The sequence below is a fragment of the Epinephelus lanceolatus genome, chromosome 21 (genome assembly GCF_041903045.1).
Source record: "Epinephelus lanceolatus isolate andai-2023 chromosome 21, ASM4190304v1, whole genome shotgun sequence".
NCBI classification, from domain to species: domain Eukaryota; kingdom Metazoa; phylum Chordata; class Actinopteri; order Perciformes; family Serranidae; genus Epinephelus; species Epinephelus lanceolatus.
This window is the reverse complement of record NC_135754.1, coordinates 21,638,636-21,663,785: the sequence shown is the minus strand read 5'-3', so window position 1 is coordinate 21,663,785 and position 25,150 is coordinate 21,638,636. Positions and strand designations below refer to the sequence as shown.

The 25,150-nt window shown below is 40.4% G+C and overlaps 1 protein-coding gene across 1 annotated transcript in view; it reads left to right on the top strand.

The window, feature by feature from the left end:
- Positions 1 to 25,150, top strand: part of atrnl1b (attractin-like 1b) — a 114,877-nt gene that overhangs the window by 44,816 nt on the left and 44,911 nt on the right. Inside the window, exons 21-24 of the mRNA XM_033611297.2 lie at positions 14,384 to 14,436; positions 17,948 to 18,042; positions 18,290 to 18,368; positions 21,361 to 21,518. Coding sequence (XP_033467188.1) covers positions 14,384 to 14,436; positions 17,948 to 18,042; positions 18,290 to 18,368; positions 21,361 to 21,518 — 385 coding nt within the window. The remainder of the gene's footprint in view (positions 1 to 14,383; positions 14,437 to 17,947; positions 18,043 to 18,289; positions 18,369 to 21,360; positions 21,519 to 25,150) is intronic.

The window sequence follows — 25,150 nt, the reverse complement described above, 5'->3', positions numbered from 1 at the left end:
AGCCATTTCATAGGATGTCTTTTTATTAGTGCTACATTAGGTTATGGTCAGTTCACCTCACCGTGTTTCCAGAAGTTTAGATCTGCAGCATAGAGGTCAAATGAGAGATACACTGTTAATGTTTCAGCTGAAATTCACTGACTTGAGGTAATGTCAATCAAAAGTGAGTCTCTGGGCTGCCTGTCACCAGGCCAGTAATCACTTGGGATGGAGCCATGATGAAATGCTCAGGGCTATTTTAAAGGAAACCCATTTTGACAAGTGAGACAGATACATATGGGAGGGTGTTATGTGTTGTTTGTGATATTTTGCCTAAAAACCCGCCTGAATATTAGTTCTGAGATTTCAACATTTTTATGAGCAGAGCTTCTGTTTATGATGCTGAATTAAAAACTCACCCTGGAGATTTAAAAGAGGATAAATACAGATAAATGAAAGTTGGAGCAGAACCAGTCCGCTAGTGATTTAATACAGTTGGACAAAATGATTGATAACATGGCACTGAAACAAACTGCAATGCATCATAGTGAGAGGTAGGGACACAGAGGAGCTGTTTCATTGTACCAAGTGGCAACTTTTCCAGAACAAATCCTTAATATTGTACAATTATTAAATAAGGATTTGTTTTCCCTCTCCAAGCACATCAGTGAATTTGTTTGTTTATTTCTGTCTGTACTGCCTTAATATGCACATTCAGGGCATTCAGTGCATCAAAGCATTGTTTTCTAGTTGGAGCCACGCCTCGTTTTCAAACTGTATGGTTTGACTAAAATGAACAATGACAGCAATATAGTCCACGATGACCAGCGCTAAAATCAACCTGCGTAGCTGTCCCTCCATTGTGACATTAGAAAGTGTCACATTTATCTTGCAAATGTACTCTTCGTTAATGTTCTGTTTACTTCCTGGATTTTTCTCGCAAGGAAATTCTGACCAATCAAGAGCAGCTTTCTCGCGCAAGGCATTTTATCTGGTCCACTTGTAAATGCTGCCGTACCCTAAAATGCACCCTAAAAAACTGCTTTAGGAGTAGTGTTTCAATTAGTTACACCTTGGCTATATTTAAACATTCAGTCCACCCAAACACTTATCATCCTGGAGATTGGGCACGTTTCCACTGAAGAAGTTCCTGGTACTATTTGGGGGGCAGGAACTACTACAGGAACGTCCTCTCGTTCGGCCCTCTCAACCGCCGTGTCTCCACTGAGTGGAGTACGAGGAAGGTTCCTGTAAAGTTACGGGCTGCCTCTGGATGTGACGTAATCGTTACGCGACCATTTTGACCGGGGCGACGTAGGGACGCCGTTAGCCGATAGCGGTGTCTGTAATAACTCTCTAAATGGCCCGTGAAAAAAATATTTTTTCCAGCGGATGTCTTAGTCACAACATGATTGAGCTAACTGGAGTAGTTTCATGTCGTATCCGACAACGGGAGGCTTTTAACAGATGACATCCTGATGTTAGCTTTGCTGCTGCTGTTAGCTGATGCTTTCTAGACATCGTGATTTCCCAAAACTGAATAAATACCACACATATCAACACAAAACTGCTTTGCTAGCTCAATCATGTTGTAACTAAGATATCCGCTGGAAAGAATATTTTTTTCACGGGCCATTTAGTGAGTTTTTTTTTACATGGCGGCGAAAGCTATATAAACGAGCTAACCCTTGTCTGCTGAGTTTTAAAAATGCCGGCTATTTTGTTGCTTTCTGGTGACGTCACATCCCTCCTTCAGTATATCCAGTCAGCACCAAGTAATCCCCAAGCCCCCGCCGGGAGTCTTTCGGGGCCGTTCTGAGTACCTACCCCGAGGCAGGGACTTGTTTAGCCCCCGTAAAAGTTCCGGAACTCTGTCCTTCGGGGGTGGTTCCTGCGGTGGAGACACGCACCAACGGCCCCGGCCCCGTAAAATTACCCCGAAGTTCCTGCGGTGGAAACGGGCCTATTGGCATATCTGGGTGGTACTGTTGAATGTGCTTCAGCATGTTGGATGTTTTTCCACTCATACACCCTACAGATGTGGAGCAGCAGTGACACACTGTCCTCGTCTTATACACAACTCTTTCTCCACTGCTGTTGTAGCTGACTGGGAACCTGTTCACGGGTCTTCCAGCTGTGGTGTTTCATTTGCGCTCGCCATAGTGTGACTGACTCGTATGCCAATCTGCTTGTGCTGCTAACCTCAGCATGTTACTGGCTAAAACTTTCTGGGCAAAACTTGTACCTGTAAACTTTGGTTCCACATTATGTGCAGTAATCTGCATACCATGTATTCTGCGTGTGGCAGCGTGCACAGGACCACGACCCCCTGAACCTTGACGATTCTGCACAAATACACTAGCTTTTACAGCCATAGTATATATGGATCAAATGGAAATTAACTTGATTTGATTTTGAATCACAGCATAGTCAGCAGTCTTTTGTTGTATTTATATAATGGGATTCATACACTGTCAGGTCACAGTTCATGGGCATTGATTTCTGATCATGGAAGCAGCCCTCTCCCTCCTCGTGTGGAGGCCCGGGTGTTGTAATGATTCGACAGTGTAAAAACAGAAAACCATCAGTTGGCATTATTGGCCAGAAACTCCACCTCCGGCATGATTTCTGCTGATGCGGTGGATTCCCCCCGGTGTGGGAGGACCATCTCCACTTAGCTGTCTGCTTTCCCAGTCGTAAGCAGAATGGACTCTGATGTTTTTAATACCCCTAATGCAGTAAGAGTTATAGAGGGGTCACTGGCAAGCACAAATTCGTATACACACCCACACAATATGCCTTGAGGCTTCTCTCTCTCACTCTCTCTTTGTCCCAGAAATCACATGCCCTCCAAATCTCTGGATTAAAATGATGTAGTCACTTTCCCTGTGTTCTGGTTTTGTCATCTCTACTTGTTAAGTTACACATTCCCCACTATTTAAATTTAAATGATGTGAAGCCTTTTGATTGAAAATTCATTTAAAGTTTAGTCATATTTTTGACATGTCATACTGACTGAGACATCTTCCCACTGAATACAACGACAGTAGTTTAGTCAGCAGAAGTCACAAACAGTCATGTTCATCATGTCACCCTTAAAGGTACAAAGGAAAGTTACTTTCTGTGTTTATCACTAAAACAGATTGTGTGAATCCTTGAGGTCTTACAAATGCATTTCCTTCCTCATGAAACATTTGTCAAGTAGATTTTTAAAAAATTTTTTAGATTGTAAATTTTTTCCATCCAATTTTAACAGCTAGTCCTCTTCTGCTTTGCCTTTGTTGGGATATGGCTACACTGGTGTGGAATGGTGTCTCCACATGCTAGTGCAAAGTAAAATAGGGACCACTAGTGGTCAGAAACTTCACAAGGTACCTTTAACATTTCAGGTTTAAATCATAAAGCTGTGGTTCTCTATGCCCTATTTTTATAATCACTTTAAGTGAAGAGTGGCACGTTGTCAAGTGGTTAGCATTGTTGCCTTATAGCAAGAGGGTTCCTGGTTCGAACCCAAGGTAGGGAGTTTGCATGTTCTTCTCATGTCAGCATGAGTACTCTGGCTTCCTCCCACAGTCCAAAGACATACAGGTTAATTGGTGGCTCTAAATTTCCCCTAGGTGTAAATGTGAACACGAATGGTTGTCTGTCTCTATGTGTCAGCCCTGTGATAGTCCAATGTCAGCCCAATGTCAGCTGGGATAGGCTCCAGTCCCCCTTGCAACCCCTAACAGGATAAGCGGTTACAGAAAATGAATGAATGAAAAATTAACTTTAAGTGAAGTCCCTTAAAGGGATTTTCAGAAGGAGTAACCCTACCATATGGTTTGCCAACACAGTGCAAATTGCCCTCCACTAAAGTATATAAAAATACCAATTAATGTATATAAAGTATATAAAAATACCAATTAATGTATTGATATTTTGTTTAACATGGATTTCACACATAGAAAAGCAGAAAAAAAAAAAAACCCTTAGAGAAGGGCGTGGAAGCAGATCTGCTCTTTTCCATCACTGAGAAGTTCTGGATCTGGCCTCTGCCCCTACCACCACTAGGTATCTAGGTGCTAGGCAGCTAGCATTAGCATTGAAGGATACATCAGAGAGAATTATCCATACATGTTTGAGCCTCAGTCAGACCCAGACTCAAATGAGAAGTCTGTCATGAACCAAAATTGGCGACTAGAAGGCGTATCAGAATGGTAGGGTTGTTAGCATCTTTTATTTGTTTATGTTCTATGTTAGCTTGTAGGCTAACTGGCAGTGGCTGATACAGCGTTAGTGGTTGTAAAACATACGATAATATTTGCTACGATGGAGTTTTGGGTAGATAGTAGAAGGAAGCTACAGGGTCTGGTTTACATCAAAAAACTGCACTTTGCTATGTTTGCTGTCAAAACTTTAACTATGCTAATGCTAACTCTGCTCTCCATACTGACATACAGTGGTGGAAAAAAGTTTTCGGACACCCCATGCATTTGTGAAATATTGCATTAAGAATCACTCTTAGGTCTTCAAGTGCAATTTCTTTTAGTACAGTCATAGCCAAAATACTAAATAAATCCTAAAAAAGCCATTAAAAACTTAAAATTGATTGGTTCCATAAAAATACATAAGAAATTTTGAGTATTGGGTCATTTTGGTACCAGTGATGAAGGTCGTTCTTTTTATTAAAAGACACAATTTTTGTTGCCAAGCTTCGTGTCTACATAAAGCCAGCACATTTGAAAGTTCTTCAGACACAAAAATGGCTAAAACAAGGAACCTAACGCAGGAAACACGCCTGAAGATAAAGATTCTCAGCCAGGAAGGTTACAGCTGCCGCCAGATAGCCAGGAAGTGCAGATGCAGTCCTTCAGCAGTTGGATACACTCTGCAGAAATACAGACAAACCAACAGCTTGGAAGACAAACCAAGATCTGGGCGTCCAAGGGTTTCTTCAGCAAGAAATGACCGCATCCTGATCCGCATGTGCAGGCAAAACCGCCGAATGACATCACAGGAGCTTCAGCAGCAATGGTCAAACCAAACTGGTGTCCAGTGTTCCACCCGCACTGTACGTGGCCGACTTTTAGATCATGGCTTAAGGTCCTACAAGGCTATCAAGAAGCCCCTGATCAATGAGAGACAGAGGTTAGCCCGGCGTCATTGGGCCCAGGCACACAAGAACTGGACAGCCAGGAATTGGAAGAAGATTTTGTGGTCAGATGAGTCCAGTTTCCAGCTTTATCTTCCTCCTACTAATGTGAGGGTACGCAGAAGGCCAGGCGAAGCATTATCTCCAGCATGTACAGTACCTACTGTCAAGCATGGTGGAGGCAGTATCATGGTTTGGGGATGCATGAGTGCTGCTGGTGTTGGTCATCTCACTGTCTGTGATGGCACATTGAAGTCTACAAAGTATTGTACCATTCTCGAAACCCACATGCTCCCTTCTGCGCGTGCACTGTTCTGTCGAGGTAAAAACTGGATGTTTCAACAAGATAATGCCCCTTGCCACACATCCAAGGCCAGTAGAACTTGGCTGCAGGAGCACAGTATCCAGGTCTTAGAGTGGCCAGCTCAATCCCCGGACATGAGCCCCATTGAAAATCTGTGGTGGATTATCAATAGGTCTGTTTCAAAGCATAAACCAAAGAATTTAGAAGAATTAAAAGCAGTAATTCAAGAAGAATGGGACAAGATTACCCCTCATCAGTGTGAAAGGCTTGTGGGGAACATGCCAGCCAGGATTAGAGCTCTACTACGTGCCAATGGCAGGACTACTAAATATTAATTTGATGATGTGATGGTTTATTTATTTTTTGTTCAGTTTTGAACACATTCTCTGTTATTTGTTGACTTTGATACCGACAATGTTGAGAACTGACATATTGAAACTGTCAAGAATTTAGTTTTGTTAGTTTTTCTTGTAAACAATAAACAAAAAAATATAATTTGTATTTGTTTGTATCTGTCTAATGCAGCCACACCTTTTGAAACACAAAAAAGATTTTTCCACAAATATTTCATGATAATATTTGAGATTGTGTAAAATTTTAAGGGTGTCCGAAAACTTTTTTCCATCACTGTATATGCTCTGCATGGGAGGTTTCAGGTTTCTTTGCTTGCATTGTGCTGAAGTCTGTTACTGCGTTGATACGTTTACCATGTTAAACAGCGATTGGTTCTCATTCATAGCATTCTTTTCGATGTCTCACTATCTCATTACGCCAGTCCTGATTGGCTGGTGATTGCAACGTCAGCATCAGATGGATCCACCTGCCATTAAATAGCCTGCGCTATGATGCAGCAGCATTCAAAGTAAGCATCTCTTCTCGCTTCACCCAAGCAAGAAGGGCTGTGTGGTTAGACATCTCACTCATGCTACTCTGAGAATCGGGGTTACGCATGTGACCTAAAGTTTTCGTATTAGTGACGTACCTAATCTAGCTTGCCTGTTTGATTTTCAGATTTTAGTGAAGTGCACAGACATCACAGTGTGCACACATACATGTCACATTTGGAAAACATGGAGATACTCGTAATTTACACATGGTCCCAAGCACTGTATGTAAATCATGTGTCTGCATTAGCTGGTGTACAGAAGAAAATTGTGATTAGAAACGCAATTAACATTATTTGCAGCATTTTCATATATTTACCTGAATTCTTTTACATAATGGTGGTTAATATAAACTGTAGTAATCCAACCTGTGTTCAGGTATCGTGACTTTGCAGTTCTAAACACTGAGTATCTGCCAATATTGTTTTTTCTCAGAGAAGTCATTCAGTACACAAGAATCAATACCTGTTACACTGTTTGGGTCAGGAGCAGTTTTTTTCACAGGAGCCAATAGAACAGAAACTTGATGGTTATTCTGAGAGCTGACGACCACCATGTCAGAACACAAAGAGAGAGCACATCGCCGATAGAGACTCAAAGTTTATCACCCAAGTTTACCTCTTAGATAATACCAGGCAGGTGACGTCAAAGCCTTGGAGAGACAGAGAGGCCGGAGGAGATTCAGACCTCTTCAAAGCCCTCAGCGCTTTTCTGTTGACTTTGACAGTAAATAAATGACACTTTGCACAAATGACAAAATGTCACATTAATTTCTGCTACCAGATGGAACGCAGTGCAGCACAATGTGGAGCCACTCTCGGATAGTAGGTGGCTAACACAAACGACTCAGATTTTACCCTACGAAATCAGAGTGGCATATCAGAACGGGCCAGGCACCAGCAGGCCGATCATCATCAGCCATTTAGAGGGAGGATGTGCCCGTACTGCTCTGGAGCCAGTTTTTGGGAAAGGTTCCTGCAGCCCATTACTGATTATCATCTTAAAATGTAGCCAGCAACATAAACCGTCAGAATATGTTGTTAATTCAGTCCATTTACAGACTGTGATTAGATTATCACTATCAACAACCACTGCTCCAGTCTTTAATCTCAACATCAAGAGGCATGTTCACGTTCAAACATGTTAGACTGCTCTTTTTTTTTTCTTTTTTTTAACAAGTGTAATCTAATTAGTGTGTGTGTTGCCTGGCAATTGAGGTGTTTGCTCTTTTTTCTTTTTTGTAATGTAATTTCTTGTATCTCATTACATGTAATCAACGTCTCCCCCAACCCCTGTCAGCCACTCACTCGCACCATCCCCAGCGGTAACCCTTAAACAAAGACCTCTACACAAGGGTACTCTGTCTTTTCTGCAATGTGCACAACAGTACACACATGCGTGCTTTCACACATGCATGCACCGCGACTACCGACGCCATTAGGACCTCCGAATAATAGCTGCAGTAATGAAGTGAGGGGTGCATCGGCGCAGAATAGAATTGTTTTTGAAAAACAATTGATGAGGTCCACGTTGCGTTACAGTGATGAGTCAAACAGGAGCGGTTAGGGACATATTTCTTATTATAGCGCTCATTTGGATGCATACATTATTCAGGATTCTTCTTGTGCTCGAGGTAACAGGAAGTAGCTCTGAGTTTGTATACGTGTGTGCTTGCTCCAGCCTTTGTATGTGTGAAGGACATTGTAAATGTTCATAGCACATTTCCTGTTTGTGTGTGTGTGTGTGTGTGTGTGTGTGTGTTTTGCCTGTTAAATCCCAGTGTGTGCACAAGCACAGACGAAGATTCCAAGTTGAGTGTAGATCAAATTAAGATACAGTAGAGGGGGGATTGCCTCAAGTTCAGATGTGTGCACGCATGCATGCAGGTGTAGATTAAATTAAGATACAGCGCAGGGGAGTTGCATTATACACTCCACGATGAGCATGTGGCGGCGCTTGTGTTTTGCCTTCTGCAAATGCCAGGCAGCTGAAACGCCCCAGGAGTGATGTTCGGTAAGGTTCAAAAGCCTGTGGCGGCATTTGTCCTCCGTCCTTTGTACCGTGGTAAAAGAGCACTCTACCCTGTCCTTGCCTATTTAATATTAACAGTGAGAGCGGCGGAGCTGGCTCTTCCTCAGCTCAGTGTCCTGCCCCCATTAGATCATTTAGAGCACCCATGCTTGTCCTTCAGGACCTGCCTGTTAGATACGGAGTCACAATCCTTCTTGATCAGGTCGGTTAAAGGGTAACTTAAGTATTTTTCAATGTGGACCCTATTTTCCCACATTTTTGTGTCTATGTAACAGATGGGAACAACAGTTTTTTTTAAATTGGTCTAGTATTGAGCGAGAGGGTAACCACTGGGGGCAATTTTGCACCACCAATTTACGTCAATTAAAAGTTCTCGTTGTTGCCAATGATAGGCTCATATTGTTATTGTTAGTGTTTGACAACATTATGGAAAGGATCCCGACAGAGATAGACCTTTTTGTTAAAGAGAGTAAGATCCTTTTTGTCTAACCAGACAGCCTCAAAATCACTATCGCCAAACCCACCAGACTCAATTTGGATAAACCATAATTTTAGCGTGAATAGAGCCAACATATTTTCACATGTAAATGGATAGATCAAGGGTTTATTTCAACCAAACCAGAGTAGGTGAATTTTGGAATAGTGAAAAGACAAACCAAGATGTTTTTTGTCAGCTTTAATTTGTTTCTGTTGACTTTGAATGAAGTCTGTTTTATGATGATAAAACTACAGTTTAATTTAAATGGAGTCTTGGGAGTTTGGCAGTAGCTATTTCAGGGCTGTTTCTTGTTTAGCAAAAAAGGATCTAAAACAGGTCCACCTCTTGTTGGGACCCTTTCCATAATGTTGTCACTCACTTGTACCCTTTTTCCACTAAAATTAGCCCGTGTATGCAGGTTCTTTAAAAGCGGGAAAACCTGTTAAAAATAGGCGATAAACTGCTTTCCTATTGCCAGTGGACACAGGCCATGTACACAGATGAGTATGCCTTTCCATTTTTATTTATTTATTCTCATTTATTTATTTTCTTTATTGGGTTGTCACATTCAACCTCACGGACAGGCTTTTTTTTTTTTTTTATTACAGTAAACAGTAAAAAGCAGCATGGAGGCTTGTGAAAACCTTATGGTGGTTACTTCTTTTTTATATGATAAATGGTCTGCACTTGTATAACGTCATTTAAGTGTTCCGACCACACAAAGCACTCTTAACACTGCATGTCACATTCACCCATTCGCACACACATTGACACACTGGTGGCCGAGGCTACCACACACAGAGCCACCTGCTACTCTCACACACAGATGGAACAGCCATTGGGAACAATTAGGAGTTTAGACATGTGGACTGGAGGAGCCAGTAATGGCACGGCTGATCTTCTTGGTGGACAATCCGCTCTACCTCTGAGCTACAGTTGCCCTCTCCATCTCTTCCTTATTCAGTCTGTCTTTCAAACTCGGTGCTGACTAATTTGGATCGATGTTAGTGCTGCTTGGGCTTAAGTGGACGGTATTTAGTGGTGGTGCGTCATTGCATCTCGCCAAAATCAGCGCGTTCACTCAGGTATTGTTTCCATCAATGCCAATCAGAGCCGGAGCTGATAAATTTCTGTGACTGCTGCCAAGTCGTTTGACCCGAGTGTGGATGCCAGTTGTAGCCTTTCCCATTAAATTAAAAGCCAGATGTTAGCGAGTGTTAGCAGGTTTTTTGTGCAGTGGAAAACGGGCTTTAGATACAAAAACATGGGAACATAGGGTCCAGGTTGGAATTTACCCTTTAATAGTGTTGTTAAAGCATGCATTCATGTACCACTGAGTGTCAAAACAGCTGTTGTGGACAAGAGACATGACAGTTTACACGATAAATAAGCATCAGCAATATTAACAATTTATGAGTCACTTTTAAAATCAGAGCTAAAATATGAGCTCAAGTTCCAACTTTTTTTTTCTTTTTTTTCACTCTTCCTCCTGCCCGTATTCCTCCCTGGTGATATTTAAGGTGTTGGAACACATCTCCACCCACATCTGACTGACATTTTTTCAGTTTAATGCCATCGTTAGTGTTACCGTCTGTCTCGTGAATCCAAAATGCTACAAAACAACTGATGTTGCGTTATATTTAGAGGCAGTCACTCGCCGTGGCATCACTATCAGCCACCTCCTCCTCAGTGGTGTTCGTGTCTCTCAGCTGGTTTGCTCCTCCGTCGCACCCCTCCTCCGCTGTGTGTCCTCTCTGACTCCTCGACACCGCCTCTGATATTCACATTCACAACTCTAATTGGTTGTCTGCGAGATAAAACAACTGTGAAATGAAATCAGCGTGATAAAAGATATCTCGTATGTTTAATGTCATTTCGACTTTATTAGTGCAGTTCCAGTGCTCGTGTGTTGGTATAGCAGAGGGATGATAGTTCAAAGTGAATCACAGACTGTTAAAGATCGCAGAGAGATGCTTTTAAAAGGAGATAAAGAACACTGTGATACAATGAATGCTGCCATATGTTTCTCCTCATTACGGGCGTTTTTGGAAAGCCATGGAGCCTGATAAAACACACTCATGCACCCTCAGAGCAGTGGATGGCACTCTGTGGATGTTAAATCATTTTGCTCGGCAGCACTCCATTTAAAACTCAGACTGTTTTGGCTGATGACACGTTATCTATGTGAAAATCTTGCATAGTGTTTAACTGTAGTGGTTTGAGCAAACTGCTCGACCTCACAGGACCCTAAAAATACCATTCACATCCTTCTATTTAACAAATACACAGGAAAAAAAAGTCTGAGTAAAGGCTGCTACTTTAGAAATGTATTCATCATCGTTACATACCCAGCAGAATTAAGCTCATACTGCATGTGGTTTTAAGTTGTGCATATTTTCACTGCCGAGAATCAGTTAGTGTTTGTATTTGCTGTTTGTGAGGACAGTGGCGATGTTCGAGGCTTTAAAATTAGAGTGTTTGTCAGCTAACAACAATGGATTGGAGGCAAATGGAACCTGGTAATTGTCCAATTTTCACACCATGTTTAGCCCTGGGTTTGGACCCTCATTAGCTGGAGTTATAGATTCATTGGCCCTGGGCTTACAGTCATTTCACACTTGCAACAAACACAAACCGTGGGTTAAGCACAGGGTAATTAGAGTTCATATATATATTTTTCTCCAAATAACTACTTTTTGTTTGCTTCTTATTTGTCACAGTTTAATAGCTGTGTTGTCACGAGAATTGGAAAACGTATTTTTTATATTTTGCTTCGCTGGGTCTTTAAAGGGGAAATTAAACTGTATTTTTCTACCGTCATGAAGACCATTAGTGCCCTTTATTACTGAGTGCTTCATGTATAAATTAATACATGCAACAGTGAAAAACTGTTTTTAAAGTGAGTTAGAAGAAGGTTTTTTTTAAAATGTGTATAACTCTCGAACAGACTGAACAGCATAATTAAAAATGCAAGGGCACATCATTCTGAAGCACATCTTTAGTAAAAGAAAGCCATGGCATATAATTGTCTACCTCATTTCCTCCGGATGTTTGCCACTCCAGCTGTGTACATCAACGTCTTGATCACAAGCTGCTGCATAGGGTTTCCGTTGAGATGCACTGGTCCACACAGAACAGACCTTAAGTCACTGACCACTGAGTAATTCTTTTTGTTGCATTTTAAAGTATTTCATGTTCTCGTTTAGATTTAATTTTTGTTCTTTTGCAACATTACATTTTGATACTTATTTCACGTGATATTTCTCAGGCTTTAGTAAGATTTAGGTTTATTTTTTCATGCTATTTCTAACCCTGGTGATAGGAATACTTCACCCCCAAATGTTCGTTTGTATATTGATTACTCACTCTGTGTTACATTGAATTTGTGAAGAAAACTGTTTTCTTGCATGCCTCTGATGAACGAAGAATCCAAAAAGGAGGATATTTTTGATTAATTGTAATAAAAGGGGTCCAACAACAGCAACACTGAAAACAGCTGTTAACAAACTCTCACACAACTCGTGCAGTATAATCCAAGTCTAATTTATCCAGTCGTATGCTCAGTACTTCCCAAGCAGACAGCTCTTTCCAACAGGGAACTGAACGGAAAGTGAAAGTTATATGCTCTCTTGAAAGCCAGACTCCATTGGCAAACACAGTACTTTTACCTCAGTGAATAACACGTGAGCTACTGGTCTACCACTGCCTCGATCAGTTAGTTAGTTTGTGTCAGGGAACGCTCAGTTAAGAGCAAAGACTTTCTCTGTTTTTGGATTATTCGTTCAACGGAGACATGCGAGAAAAACAATTTTTCTTCTTAAATTCAGCACGACACTAGGTAAGTAATGGATATACTAATTTGGGGACATTTGGGGAATGAAGTATTCCTTTAACCCTTTGAATCCTGAGCAAATTGGCTTGATTTCTTTTAAAAACATGGGAAAACTGTTGCCCTAGAAAAACTACAGAACTCTACTTGTCTTAACCTCTTGAATGCAACATAATTATATACATTTTCCCCCCTCTTTCTTACCTTTAGACAGTCAATACTTGTATAGGTAGCGTTTCTGATTATTTGAAAAGTACTCACCGTATTGCCCTGTCATAGTAGTTGTTATTAAGGTGATGCCTTACTATGAATGTTCTATTTTGTACCTTACTTGTTTTCTGTTGTTTTTGATGTAAAATTTGTAGTATATTAAAAATCCAAGAAACACACTTAAAAAAACATGAGAAGAAGGCAATACTCAATGAAAGAAGAAATGACTCAAAGATTAGCAAGAAATTAGTAAAAAGGAGAAAATTAAAAATAAGAAAAGTAGTAAAAAGAAAGGAAAAAAGTTAGCAACAAACAAGTAAATGACCTGGAAAGAGTGCTTTAAAATTATAATAATTCTCTAACATAATTTAAAGATGTAAGATGTAATAATAATGCTTTTAAAAAATAGTTTTTCCTAGCTTTTTTCTTCTTCTTTTTTCTAGTGTTTTTTGAAAAACAATTTTCTAAATCTATTTTTTTTTTTGGCAGTTCTTCATTTCTCACCAAGTTGCTCAGTGCCTTTTTTTGCATGTTTTTGAAAGAAATCCCACCAATTAGCTGAAGGTTCAATGGTTTAAATACTTGCCAAAGGGATCTGAAAGCAGCACAAGAAAAGTGATAGCACTTCAGTTTTTAAATGGTTAAGAGATGATCTGTATACCAAACTTCACTCCAGAATAGATTTATTCCTGAGCTTTCTGGGGTATCTCCAAAAACATAGTTTTAACAAGGTGTCTGGTCTGGTAACGGCATGCTATGGTCTCTGATGTCTTTTATGTAGTTGCACTGTGGTGTTATATTGTAGTTAGGTGAGGGTCTGTGCAGACTGTGGCAACAAATTTCCTTGGAAAAGGACAATAAAGAGTTTTTGTGTCTATGAATTGAGGGGGGAATCAAAAGTAATAGGCCGAACATTTTCCAGTCAGAGGTAAACAAGTCAAGTGCTGTGAATGCTGTCAAAATGTTCTCCCTGAGCTCTGATTATAAAGTCTTGAGTCCTAAAGCTCTGAGTTAATAAACAAAGTTAAACTTGCCCTGGGTTTCCTCACTCGCTGGCTGTGTATCTCTGCAACTTGAAAATGAGCACGGTCTTATCTCATCCATTCCTTAAAAAGGATTCACCTTGATTGGTCGGTTTTCTTGATTTGGCTTTCACTTCTCAAATAATCAAGTGGGAATTCATTTACATAAGTTGGGCTGTTTGCTCCAAGGACTTTGAGGGATTAAACTTAGTGCGTTTACTTTTAGATGCTCTGTGATCAGGTGGTGCGTAAAGTTTGTTGTGTGATGGCACTGTGTTGCTTTGATAAACAAAAGTTTATAAAAAAAAAAAAAAAAAAAAACTAATTAACTTTTGCAAACTATCAGATTATTTCTTCTTTGTCAGAAGTAAGAGACTTGATGAGGCGCCAACAGCAGGAGCTAATGCGCTGGCACTTGGCATCTACCGCTCCTGATAAGGAGGCATTCTTGCTCTCAATCTGTTAGCACTCTTCTTCATCTTGTTCTCTCCTCTCTGTTTTCTTCACTGCAGATGTGACTCAGAAAACCGTTACCTTGGCAATCCACTCAGAGGAACCTGTTACTGTGAGTAATTCTGCACTGGACAGCTACTTGCTGTAGAAACAGCTCATATGCACACACACACACACACACACACACACACACACACACACACACACACACATCCTTGATTATTCTTGGCTATTTTCTCTGCTTTTCTTTCTCTCTCTCCACTTCCACTCTTCTGCTCAGGGCAGATGGAGCATTTTAGCACTTTGGCACCAGGGGCGCTTGTTCAGTGACAGAATGACTTGTCGTGAAAATGTCAAGTGCATCAGAAGGAGTGAGTGATTGAGCTAATCAAGGAGACGGAGGAGTAAAAACGCTCCACTTGTCTCCTCACTCCCTCAATCACCCACCTACTCATTCATTAATTTAGAAAGCTGACTAAATGTTAGTTTGATGTGAGCGTCAAGTACGAAGAATATAATATATCAAGGTGAGTGATGCAAAAAGCTGCATTACGGGGGAAAAGAATTAAACAGATTTGACACCCAGCGCCCCATGTTCCTGTGTATACTGTACATGTTTGTGCTCCGTGTGTTTATTTGCATGATGTGGTGTCCTTCACGGTGCTGCGGTACATCTCTCTTTCAATGCTCTGCCACTGACAACAGAGCCTTTGCCAAGTTTTTGTCCCCTTTTTGAAATGCCACAGCCTGACACCAGGCTCAATGAGGGGAAGACAGGAACTAAAAGCCTGGAGCTTGCTTTAACCTCTGCACACCACTGGGACTTTCTCTCGAGCTCTGTTACGCAGTATTGTAAACATGACACCCCTGAAGATCTGAAAGGCCATTGAGCACGGATTAACATGCTGCACTCATTGTGACGGTATCCAGCTACTTCACAGCGTGTGTTGGTTTGACCTCTCACTCCTGCTATCTCCCAAACGGTCTAATTAAAACCCTTTGACCATCACATGCATACGTAACTACGCATGCAATCAAATAGAAAACTGATTACAGGCTTTATTTTGATTCTGAAAAATCCCTTTATCACAGTTGATTCGCTTTGTGGATGTCACAACCAATTACACACAAATATCCATTATGATATTTAAAGGGACAGTTCACCCCAAAATCAAACCTACATATTTTACCTCTTACCTGTAGTGCTGTTTATCAGTCTAGATTGTTTTGGTGTGAGGTGCTGAGTGTTGGAGATATCAGCCGTAGAGACTTCTGCCTTCTCTCCAGTATAATGGAACTAGATGGAACTCGGCTTGTGGAGCTCATTGCACCAAAAAGATACATTTGAAAAACTCAACAGCCTGTCTCTTTACAGAAATCATGACCCAATTACTCAAGATAATCCACAGACCTTGTTGTGAGCAGTTTTATGTAGGAACTTTTTTCTTTCTACTAAACTTTTTTTGGGCAGGGTTTTTTCCTGCATAGAGAATTATCAGGCAACCACCTTCGCCAAATTTTTTTTCTGCTTCCAGCTCCCAACAAATCTCTGACGGCTGTCATAATGGGAAACAGTATTTTCTAGAATTAATTTCTCTTTTCCTAAATGCTTTTTTCCCCACTTAATCAGTACTACAGTTCAAACAGACATCTGGAAAACATGACAGTTCGTTACAGTACATGAGAACATGATGGCTATAAATACACATAAAAGCAAATAATTTAAGGAATAAAAATAATCGAAATAAATTCTATAAAAAAGGATAGGCTGTCTTCTAAAAGTGTCTTGTTAAAGTGTGTGAGAGGGGATTACTTAAACTACAATTAAATTATACTTGAAATATTTGAAAAACGGGAAGAGATCTACATTTGTATTAATTATATTTTGCCAAAATTAAAATTGTTTTAAAAAATATTCAGTATATCAGTGTTTGTGGTCACAGTCTCATATAATCCAGGAGATCTTTACAATGGAAAATATGACTTTTCTTTGAAGACTTGAGGAGCAATATCTTTCAGAAAATTGGAGAAGTGGACTGTCTTTATTTCAGAAGACATGGACGCAGCTTCACCGTGAATGTCTGTGGACAACAAAATGACATTTAAGACATGGACTCATGAATACTTAACTGATGTGTCCTCATACAATGTTCTCTATGGTGTTTAACTTTTGTCTGAACATTTAAAAATACTTAAAATAAAGAGTTGCAATTAAAAAAATAAAACAGCTTAAGCAAGTCATACAATCTGCTACTTCAGTACACAAACAAATATTACTGAGGCCACTGAAAATTGCAGATGAACATTTAATATCCAGGAATTCACATGATGGAAACAACTGACCATCCATGTAACAATCTGGCCAAAATGTGTTAATAATTTTAGTTTTTTCCACTCATTTAATTGTTGTAACTTCTAAAATACGTTGCATGTAAAAGTCTTTGTTTGAGCCAGTTGAAGGAGCAGTGCACATCATCAAGATAGTACCACTTCTGCGCCATTTTGAGACAACCCGGCAAACGTATCACCACACAGAGAGAAGTGTTCATCTACTGCTCGCTCACCTAGCGCCACCAAGCTCGCTAACATTATAGCTCAGCCAAGGAAATGCAATTAATGTTTACATCTCAAGAGCACGAGCCTCTCGTCAACGAGTCCGTGAGCATGCTTTCTTCTGTGCCATGATATGGTGTGGCGGGTGTAGTTCGGTACTGCTCGCAACAAGGTCTGTGGATTATCTTGATTAACAGGGTGCCATCTAGCTCCATTATATTCCATAGGTGGCAAACATCTCTATGGCCGATATCTCCAACAATCTGCAACTCATACAAAACAATCGAGATAGATAAATAGCACTACAGGTAAGAGGAAAAATATGTATTTTTTATTCTGGAGTGAACTGTCCCTTTAACATTAAAAGGTCAACAGTGTCTAGAATGCTAATATTTAAAGTTTGAAATAGGATCAACATGTTTAGGCCCACACCTTAACAACACGATGATGTACACACAGTTTGATCTGAGCATCAGTAACAAATCATTTTAATCCAGACGAACATATCAGGCTTATAAATTACACACGTCTTTATTTATTGTAAATACATGTACCCACTAGAAATGTAATCATCTCCCACTCCATTATTTGCAAACAGAAAAATAACCATTCATGGTACAAATTTGATTAAAGACACAATCAAAATGTACTTACCACTCTACATTATGTATTTACTCACACACAATCAGTATTTACTGAATTCATATCTGACCACCATTAATGAATTGTTTGATACTTAATTAATCGCTGCAGGGGGATTTTTTTAAAGCTTCCTTTCAGGGTCAGATATTCCTACACGCTCTCTGCTTGATGAGAAAATTGTACACACTGATTGCCGTCATTGGATTTGATTACAGACGTTTTGATTTTACTTCTTGTCTCCATCAGTCAGTCTATCGCCTCCTAAGTTTTTTCTGATCATCACATAGTGTACATCTCTACATATTTATGCTGTTGTAGTAGTCTCTAGTAGTGTTGCCAAGTTGCCACTCGTTATTCTTTACAGTGTACTGTCTAGTAATAGGAAAGTAAATGAGACCATTCTTTTTTATTTCTAATTCTCTAAATAGACAATCTCCTGATCGACTACCAGTTCACCTTCAGTCTCATCCAGGAAGATGATAATCACTACACTGCCATCAACTTTATGGCCTCACCTGAGCAGGTAACTATCCAGCCACACACAAGGCCATGTTCAACGCAAGGCGCCACCAGAGAGGTGCACAAGAATTTCAAAACAGCCCATAAATTGTTCAAGGCTCCCCGAATCCTTCTTGAATTTCATAACCTCTTTATAACATCTCTGCTTTTATGATGTACTTTACTATAATGAGGCTCTTGTGCCTTTTGTGTGATATTCTCAGTTTATCTTGTATTTAACTACAATAATTTTCTGTGTTTTCCATCTGAAGGCGAACAAGAACTTGGACATGTCCATTAATGCTTCCAACAACTTCAACCTCAACATCACGTGGTCGGTCGGATCAACAGGTACTTTGACCTGATTTAACAGATTATTTGGCTCCAATCTCATCATTGAACCATCAGTCCATTTCTAAGAAAGTTTAGTTTTACATTAAGTAGATGGATTTTCCGAACCGTAAACAGCTCACTGGTTATTGAGTTTTGTTTTTCCTCTTCTTTTTGTGTTGTAAATCCGCCTATTAGACTGAAAATACACTTTTCCATCGTCTGCACGAATTTGTGCAAAAGAGCAAAATTATGATGCAGTACAAGAAATGTTTTATTCTACACCAAAGAAATGCCTTAGGTCACAAATGCTATTAGAGATTTGGTTCAAAAGGTGGAATTGTAAAATTGAGGTCAAATTTGGATGTTATGAATTCTTGTTCTTTCGTTGTAAATTATCGCCCTCTTGCTGCATAATTTGCCACTACCACACCATACGATATGCACTCAATTTGTCTAAGGCATCAATATGAAGCCATTTTTATCCACAGAGGGATTTATACCAACAGGTCAAACATAGACACAGGCGAACAAGACGTACTGGGCCCTATCTTACACCTGGCGCAAAGCACTTTTGGCTTCAGAGCGATGCAGTTGTCATTTTCATGGCGAATGCCCTTGTTGTGTCAGCAGCACATGTACTTGCACCCATCTGTGCACCTGTGGGCATGTAGGTCTTAAAATGAGGTGTGGTCAGGCACATTGTTGCTGTATTGCTATACAAAGGTGGCGGAAAGTGAATGTATCATTGACAACAGAAAACTTAAGTCAGAATGGTGTGTTTAATGCATGCATCATTCAGATAGTAAGATGCGCCTACATAGGCAGGTTCTCTGCCTTTTTCACACACAGGGATGCGCAGATGGGCTTCTGATGGGTGAAATAATAAATCTATAATGAGGAAAATATTAATTACATTATCTAAAATGTGATTATACCAAAGAGCAGAGCTTCAGAGCTGCTGTCCGACTCTCCACTGAGAGAAGTTTATAACTACAGTCAAAGATCCCTGTTAAATAATTTCCATTTATCTTCTGATTGTATGTAATGATGCTGTTAATATTGTACCATTTGGTTGCTAACACATTTACCTAACTGACACTTGAGATGTGTGAAGCTTTGGAAATTAAGTGTCTCATAGAGTGAATTTGGCTTTTTCATTATTTATTTTTATTTATTAAAATAATAATTTAGTCAGTTGATATAACAGCTATAACAGAAACGATAATGTCCCCTCTCTTGTTAGTGTGTACTGTGTCACTGTTGAGTGGGTATTATAGGTCCCCTGAGGAAAGACACCCAAGGACACTGCAGTCGTCCAGTACCACCGTTTATCTCCTGCCCTCCCCTCCTCTCAAGTCATCTGCCACTTTTTCCCTCCCCACAACACTGACATTTTCCAACCACTAAAACACGTTAACCTCCCGCGCGCCCCCCATCCCCCCTCACGCCACCTTAACCTTTTGCGGAGCACCATCATTAATATTTGAAGTTGGGTCCCCTTTCCCCCCGCAAAGATATTGTGTCTCAGAAGGAACGGGAGCCTCTTCACAATCGACGAGAGCGTTGAAGCGCCTTTGGGTGGGAGGAGGAGGGTGATTTCAATTAAGATAAACGTGCTCACGTAGCCACACTCAAGCTGTCATTTTCACTTCTTTTGTTTCAGAGCTGTGGGTTGGAATGTCAATGTTGAGGACCCACTGACACGAGGAAGAATAAGAAATGACTCGAAGCATTTAGATAGATGGAAAATGGACTTAGATTTTCAAGAGCTTTGGTTGGGAATGAGTACGTTTTTATTTCATGATGGGTATTAAGAATCTTTCATAAACAAGACACTTCACTTCTGACCATATTGAATTTTATTGAAAGAAATGAAGAATCAAATTTGGCCTGTTGTAAAATGAAATTACACCCTGCTCATAAAAACTGAACATAAATGGACACAAACAAATATTTATAATAAATAATCAACCCAATCATCAGGAAACACTGTGCTAATATAGCTTCATTAATATAGGCCTATATTTCATCTACAAGTGCACGTCACACACTGAGCGAGCCGCCTGTTAATGATGCTGTCGGCAAAGCAGTAATGATTGTGCTAAGTGGCTAATGGGCATGTAGCTACTTCCATGTTTCAGATGATACGTCATGTTTGTAGTCGACCAGTGAAGATGAGTTTACATATCACCTTGGGTTCGTCCTTCACCTTCTCAAAATGATCCCACACTTCGGATTTCCTGCCCGACATCTTATTAACTAGCCTGTGGAATAACCGCAGGTACCAGCCCTGGAAATTAGGGGCCATACACATGCCGCATCTTTAACCGCCTGGAAAATGTGTACAGATGTAAAGCTCTGGGTAGCCCTGCACTAACATGATCGACTTTTCCGTATTCATCAGACTGAATATTTAGAGAAGAAGGGAAAGATATCTGTCGGCTCTGACTGGTTTGTAACGCGACTCCTGTCTGGCTGCTGAGCGTGACCTCTTCCTGTGTCTGTCCTTTCAAATTAAATTCCCACATGGTCCAGTCATAGAGGTTTTGATTTAGTTTGACAGGGTGCAGCTCAAAATAGTTTTTTTTTTTTTTAGACCACCCCACAGGCATAAACTGTTAAATTCCAGGTCTCAGATTTACTAAATGCATTAGCTGATAGTGGTGATATGGATTCAAATGATGATGATGTGCCAACATGACTCAGTCATGACCTATGGCCAGCAGTCATTTTTTTCAAGCTGTTCTTTTCCCCCACGTCCATTTAAAAATAACGACATGTAATTACAAAATAAAGCTTGACTCTGTTTAGGTCAACCCAAAAGAAGTGTAATGCACTTAAGACATAATAATAATGATTGCTTATGAGAGCTTTCCTGTTCCAAATGGCTCGATAAACCCATTAATGGATTCATAATGATATGTTGCAGCTGGTCCACCTCCGTTTCTGTATGTAGGTGAATTATTTGAAATGGCAGCGTGCTAAATGTGACCTCTTTGCCCCCCAACAGCTGGAACCATCTCTGGAGAGGAGGTGCCAATCGTGTCCAAAACTAACATCAAGGAATACAGAGACAGTTTCTCCTGTGAGAAGTTCACCTTCAGAAGCAACCCCAATATTACCTTTTATGTCTACGTCAGTAACTTCTCATGGCCCATCAAGATCCAGGTAAGGACTGTGTTTATGACCTTGGACGGACTCTTATGAAGCAGATAACACAGTGATCCAATCCTCCCTCCGTTCTCTGTTTCAAATTGCTCCCTAGATATACAGTATAAAGTATAAAGTCATCTCATTGAAAAACAACTGGTCCTACATACATAAAGAGAGCAGGAGCAGCCTCTACAGATGCAGAGCTTGTTGTTGTTGTCGTTCAGGGTGATTTCAAGTGCACTTTATTCTAATTACAGATTTAATGAGCGATGGGTAGCGTGCATAGGTGCACAGCTCTTTTTTTATTTTCCTTTTTTTTTTTTTTAGCAAGCAAACACAAAGCAGAATTTAACCTTTCCTTAACATTCACCCTTATGTGGTGCACTGTGCAAAAATACAACACAGTGACAAATAAACACCATTTGCCGTCAGTTATTATGGGTTTGCAGGAAAACAACAATTAAGCTATCATCAAAAAATGCTCCCGGTATACTCTCATATGCAACAAAATGAATGATAATGTTGCATAATATCTGCTGGATGTGTAAATAGGCAACTGTTTGCTAACAACTTCCCTATATTCACCTAAAAATGATAATATACAGTACAGGCCAAAAGTTTGGACACACCTTCTCATTCAATGCGTTTTCTTTATTTTCATGACTATTTACATTGTAGATTCTCACTGAAGGCATCAAAACTATGAATGAACACATGTGGAGTTATGTACTTAACAAAAAAAGGTGAAATAACTGAAAACATGTTTTATATTCTAGTTTCTTCAAAATAGCCACCCTTTGCTCTGATTACTGCTTTGCACACTCTTGGCATTCTCTCGATGAGCTTCAAGAGGTAGTCACCTGAAATGGTTTCCACTTCACAGGTGTGCCTTATCAGGGTTAATTAGTGGAATTTCTTGCTTTATCAATGGGGTTGGGACCATCAGTTGTGTTGTGCAGAAGTCAGGTTAATACACAGCCGACAGCCCTATTGGACAACTGTTAAAATTCATATTATGGCAAGAACCAATCAGCTAACTAAAGAAAAACGAGTGGCCATCATTACTTTAAGAAATGAAGGTCAGTCAGTCCGGAAAATTGCAAAAACTTTAAATGTGTCCCCAAGTGGAGTCGCAAAAACCATCAAGCGCTACAACGAAACTGGCACACATGAGGACCGACCCAGGAAAGGAAGACCAAGAGTCACCTCTGCTTCTGAGGATAAGTTCATCCGAGTCACCAGCCTCAGAAATTGCAAGTTAACAGCAGCTCAGATCAGAGACCGGATGAATGCCACACAGAGTTCTAGCAGCAGACCCATCTCTAGAACAACTGTTAAGAGGAGACTGCGTGAATCAGGCCTTCATGGTCAAATAGCTGCTAGAAAACCACTGCTAAGGAGAGGCAACAAGCAGAAGAGATTTGTTTGGGCCAAGAAACACAAGGAATGGACATTAGACCAGTGGAAATCTGTGCTTTGGTCTGATGAGTCCAAATTTGAGATCTTTGGTTCCAACCGCCGTGTCTTTGTGAGACGCAGAAAAGGTGAACGGATGGATTCCACATGCCTGGTTCCCACTGTGAAGCATGGAGGAGGAGGTGTGATGGTGTGGGGGTGTTTTGCTGGTGACACTGTTGGGGATTTATTCAAAATTGAAGGCACACTGAACCAGCATGGCTACCACAGCATCCTGCAGCGACATGCCATCCCATCCGGTTTGCGTTTAGTTGGACGATCATTTATTTTTCAACAGGACAATGACCCCAAACACACCTCCAGGCTGTGTAAGGGCTATTTGACCAAGAAGGAGAGTGATGGAGTGCTGCGGCAGATGACCTGGCCTCCATAGTCACCGGACCTGAACCCAATCGAGATGGTTTGGGGTGAGCTGGACCGCAGAGTGAAGGCAAAGGGGCCAACAAGTGCTAAACACCTCTGGGAACTCCTTCAAGACTGTTGGAAAACCATTTCAGGTGACTACCTCTTGAAGCTCATGGAGAGAATGCCAAGAGTGTGCAAAGCAGTAATCAGAGCAAAGGGTGGCTATTTTGAAGAAACTAGAATATAAAACATGTTTTCAGTTATTTCACCTTTTTTTGTTAAGTACATAACTCCACATGTGTTCATTCATAGTTTTGATGCCTTCAGTGAGAATCTACAATGTAAATAGTCATGAAAATAAAGAAAACGCATTGAATGAGAAGGTGTGTCCAAACTTTTGGCCTGTACTGTATGTATGCCAAAAAATAAACAAAAGCCATTCAGTCTGCAACAATTGTTTGTATGCATTTATATATATATACACACTTTATTTATATAGCACCATTCAAAACAGTAACAGTAACAGTGCTGTACAATAAAACGAAACACATTTAAAACACAGGAAGAATCAAATAAATAACACGTCATCAAATGTCACCAAAGTAAACAATGAAATAAGGAAGGACAAAACTAAAATCAAGATAATAAATGGGAAGTAAAATCAATGAGATAGCAGTAAAATAGACAGCTCAGATAAAGAAGTACATTTTTAGGAGAGACTTAAATGAAGCCAGTGACTCAGACAGCCTTATATCCTCGGGCAGGCCATTCCAGAGCCTCGAGGCTCTGATTGCAAAAGCTCTGTCCCCTTTAGTCTTCAGCCTAGATTCTGGGACAAGCAGAAGACCTCTGCTTTAGGATCTCAAACTACGCAGAGGTTCATAAGGAAGTAAGAAGTGTTTCTTTGATGCTGTTCAGCTCATTGCAGACAGGCCGCTAGTCCAGCACCTGCTAATATTTGCCTGCCGTTTTTCTTCGATAACTTAAGATCCAGACATTTGGGAGGTTCCTTCCAGGAGTCGAATTATCCATAGAGGTCTACTCCTCTCCTAAACAAATGCACTCAGTAGTTAAAACTGGTAAAAACAGTGATTATAGGAGTTTTATGTAAGAATCAGTGTTTTTCCTAAGCTGTTCGGCTAGTCGCAGAGGGGCTACTAACTACGGTGGCCAACACAAAAATGTGAATTGCCCTATCTAGATTTACTGTTCGGTGTGTCCGTTCTGGGCTACTGAAGAAACATGGCGGTCAACCTTATGGACTCCATGGACAAGGACCTGCTTCTTATGTAGATATAAACAGCTCCTTCTAAGGTAAAGGAAAAGTGACAAACTGTATTTTTAGGCGATTATACACTAAAGGAAACATACCCATTATATTTTGTTGCATTTCTGCCAATATATCCCCCTAAATCCTACACACTGGACTGTTAACAGAGGCAATTTTACAGAGGAACTTGATAGATACAATTATCATTCCTAATGATAGCTCACAATTACCTTTTTGCTAATTAACCCACTTCCAAGTATTGATTTTTATATTTGTCCTGTGCCTCCCTTTCACGAGGCAGATGATTGGACCGGTGTGGCGATAATATCTCTGGGGTCAGTCCATCTGTGGAGGTGGCCCAGTAATAGTTTTCTATTAGATTTCCTGGCCAACAGTCACTTATTTATTATGGACTGGCCCGGGCTGTTACAGCAAATAGCTTTTGTAACAGGATAAGGTCTCTCTTTCACTTGCTCGCCTTTATGATGCAGGGATGAGAGTGTAGACCTGGATGAGATAAAGCAGAATTTGAGAATGCACTTCTGAGCCTTAGTGT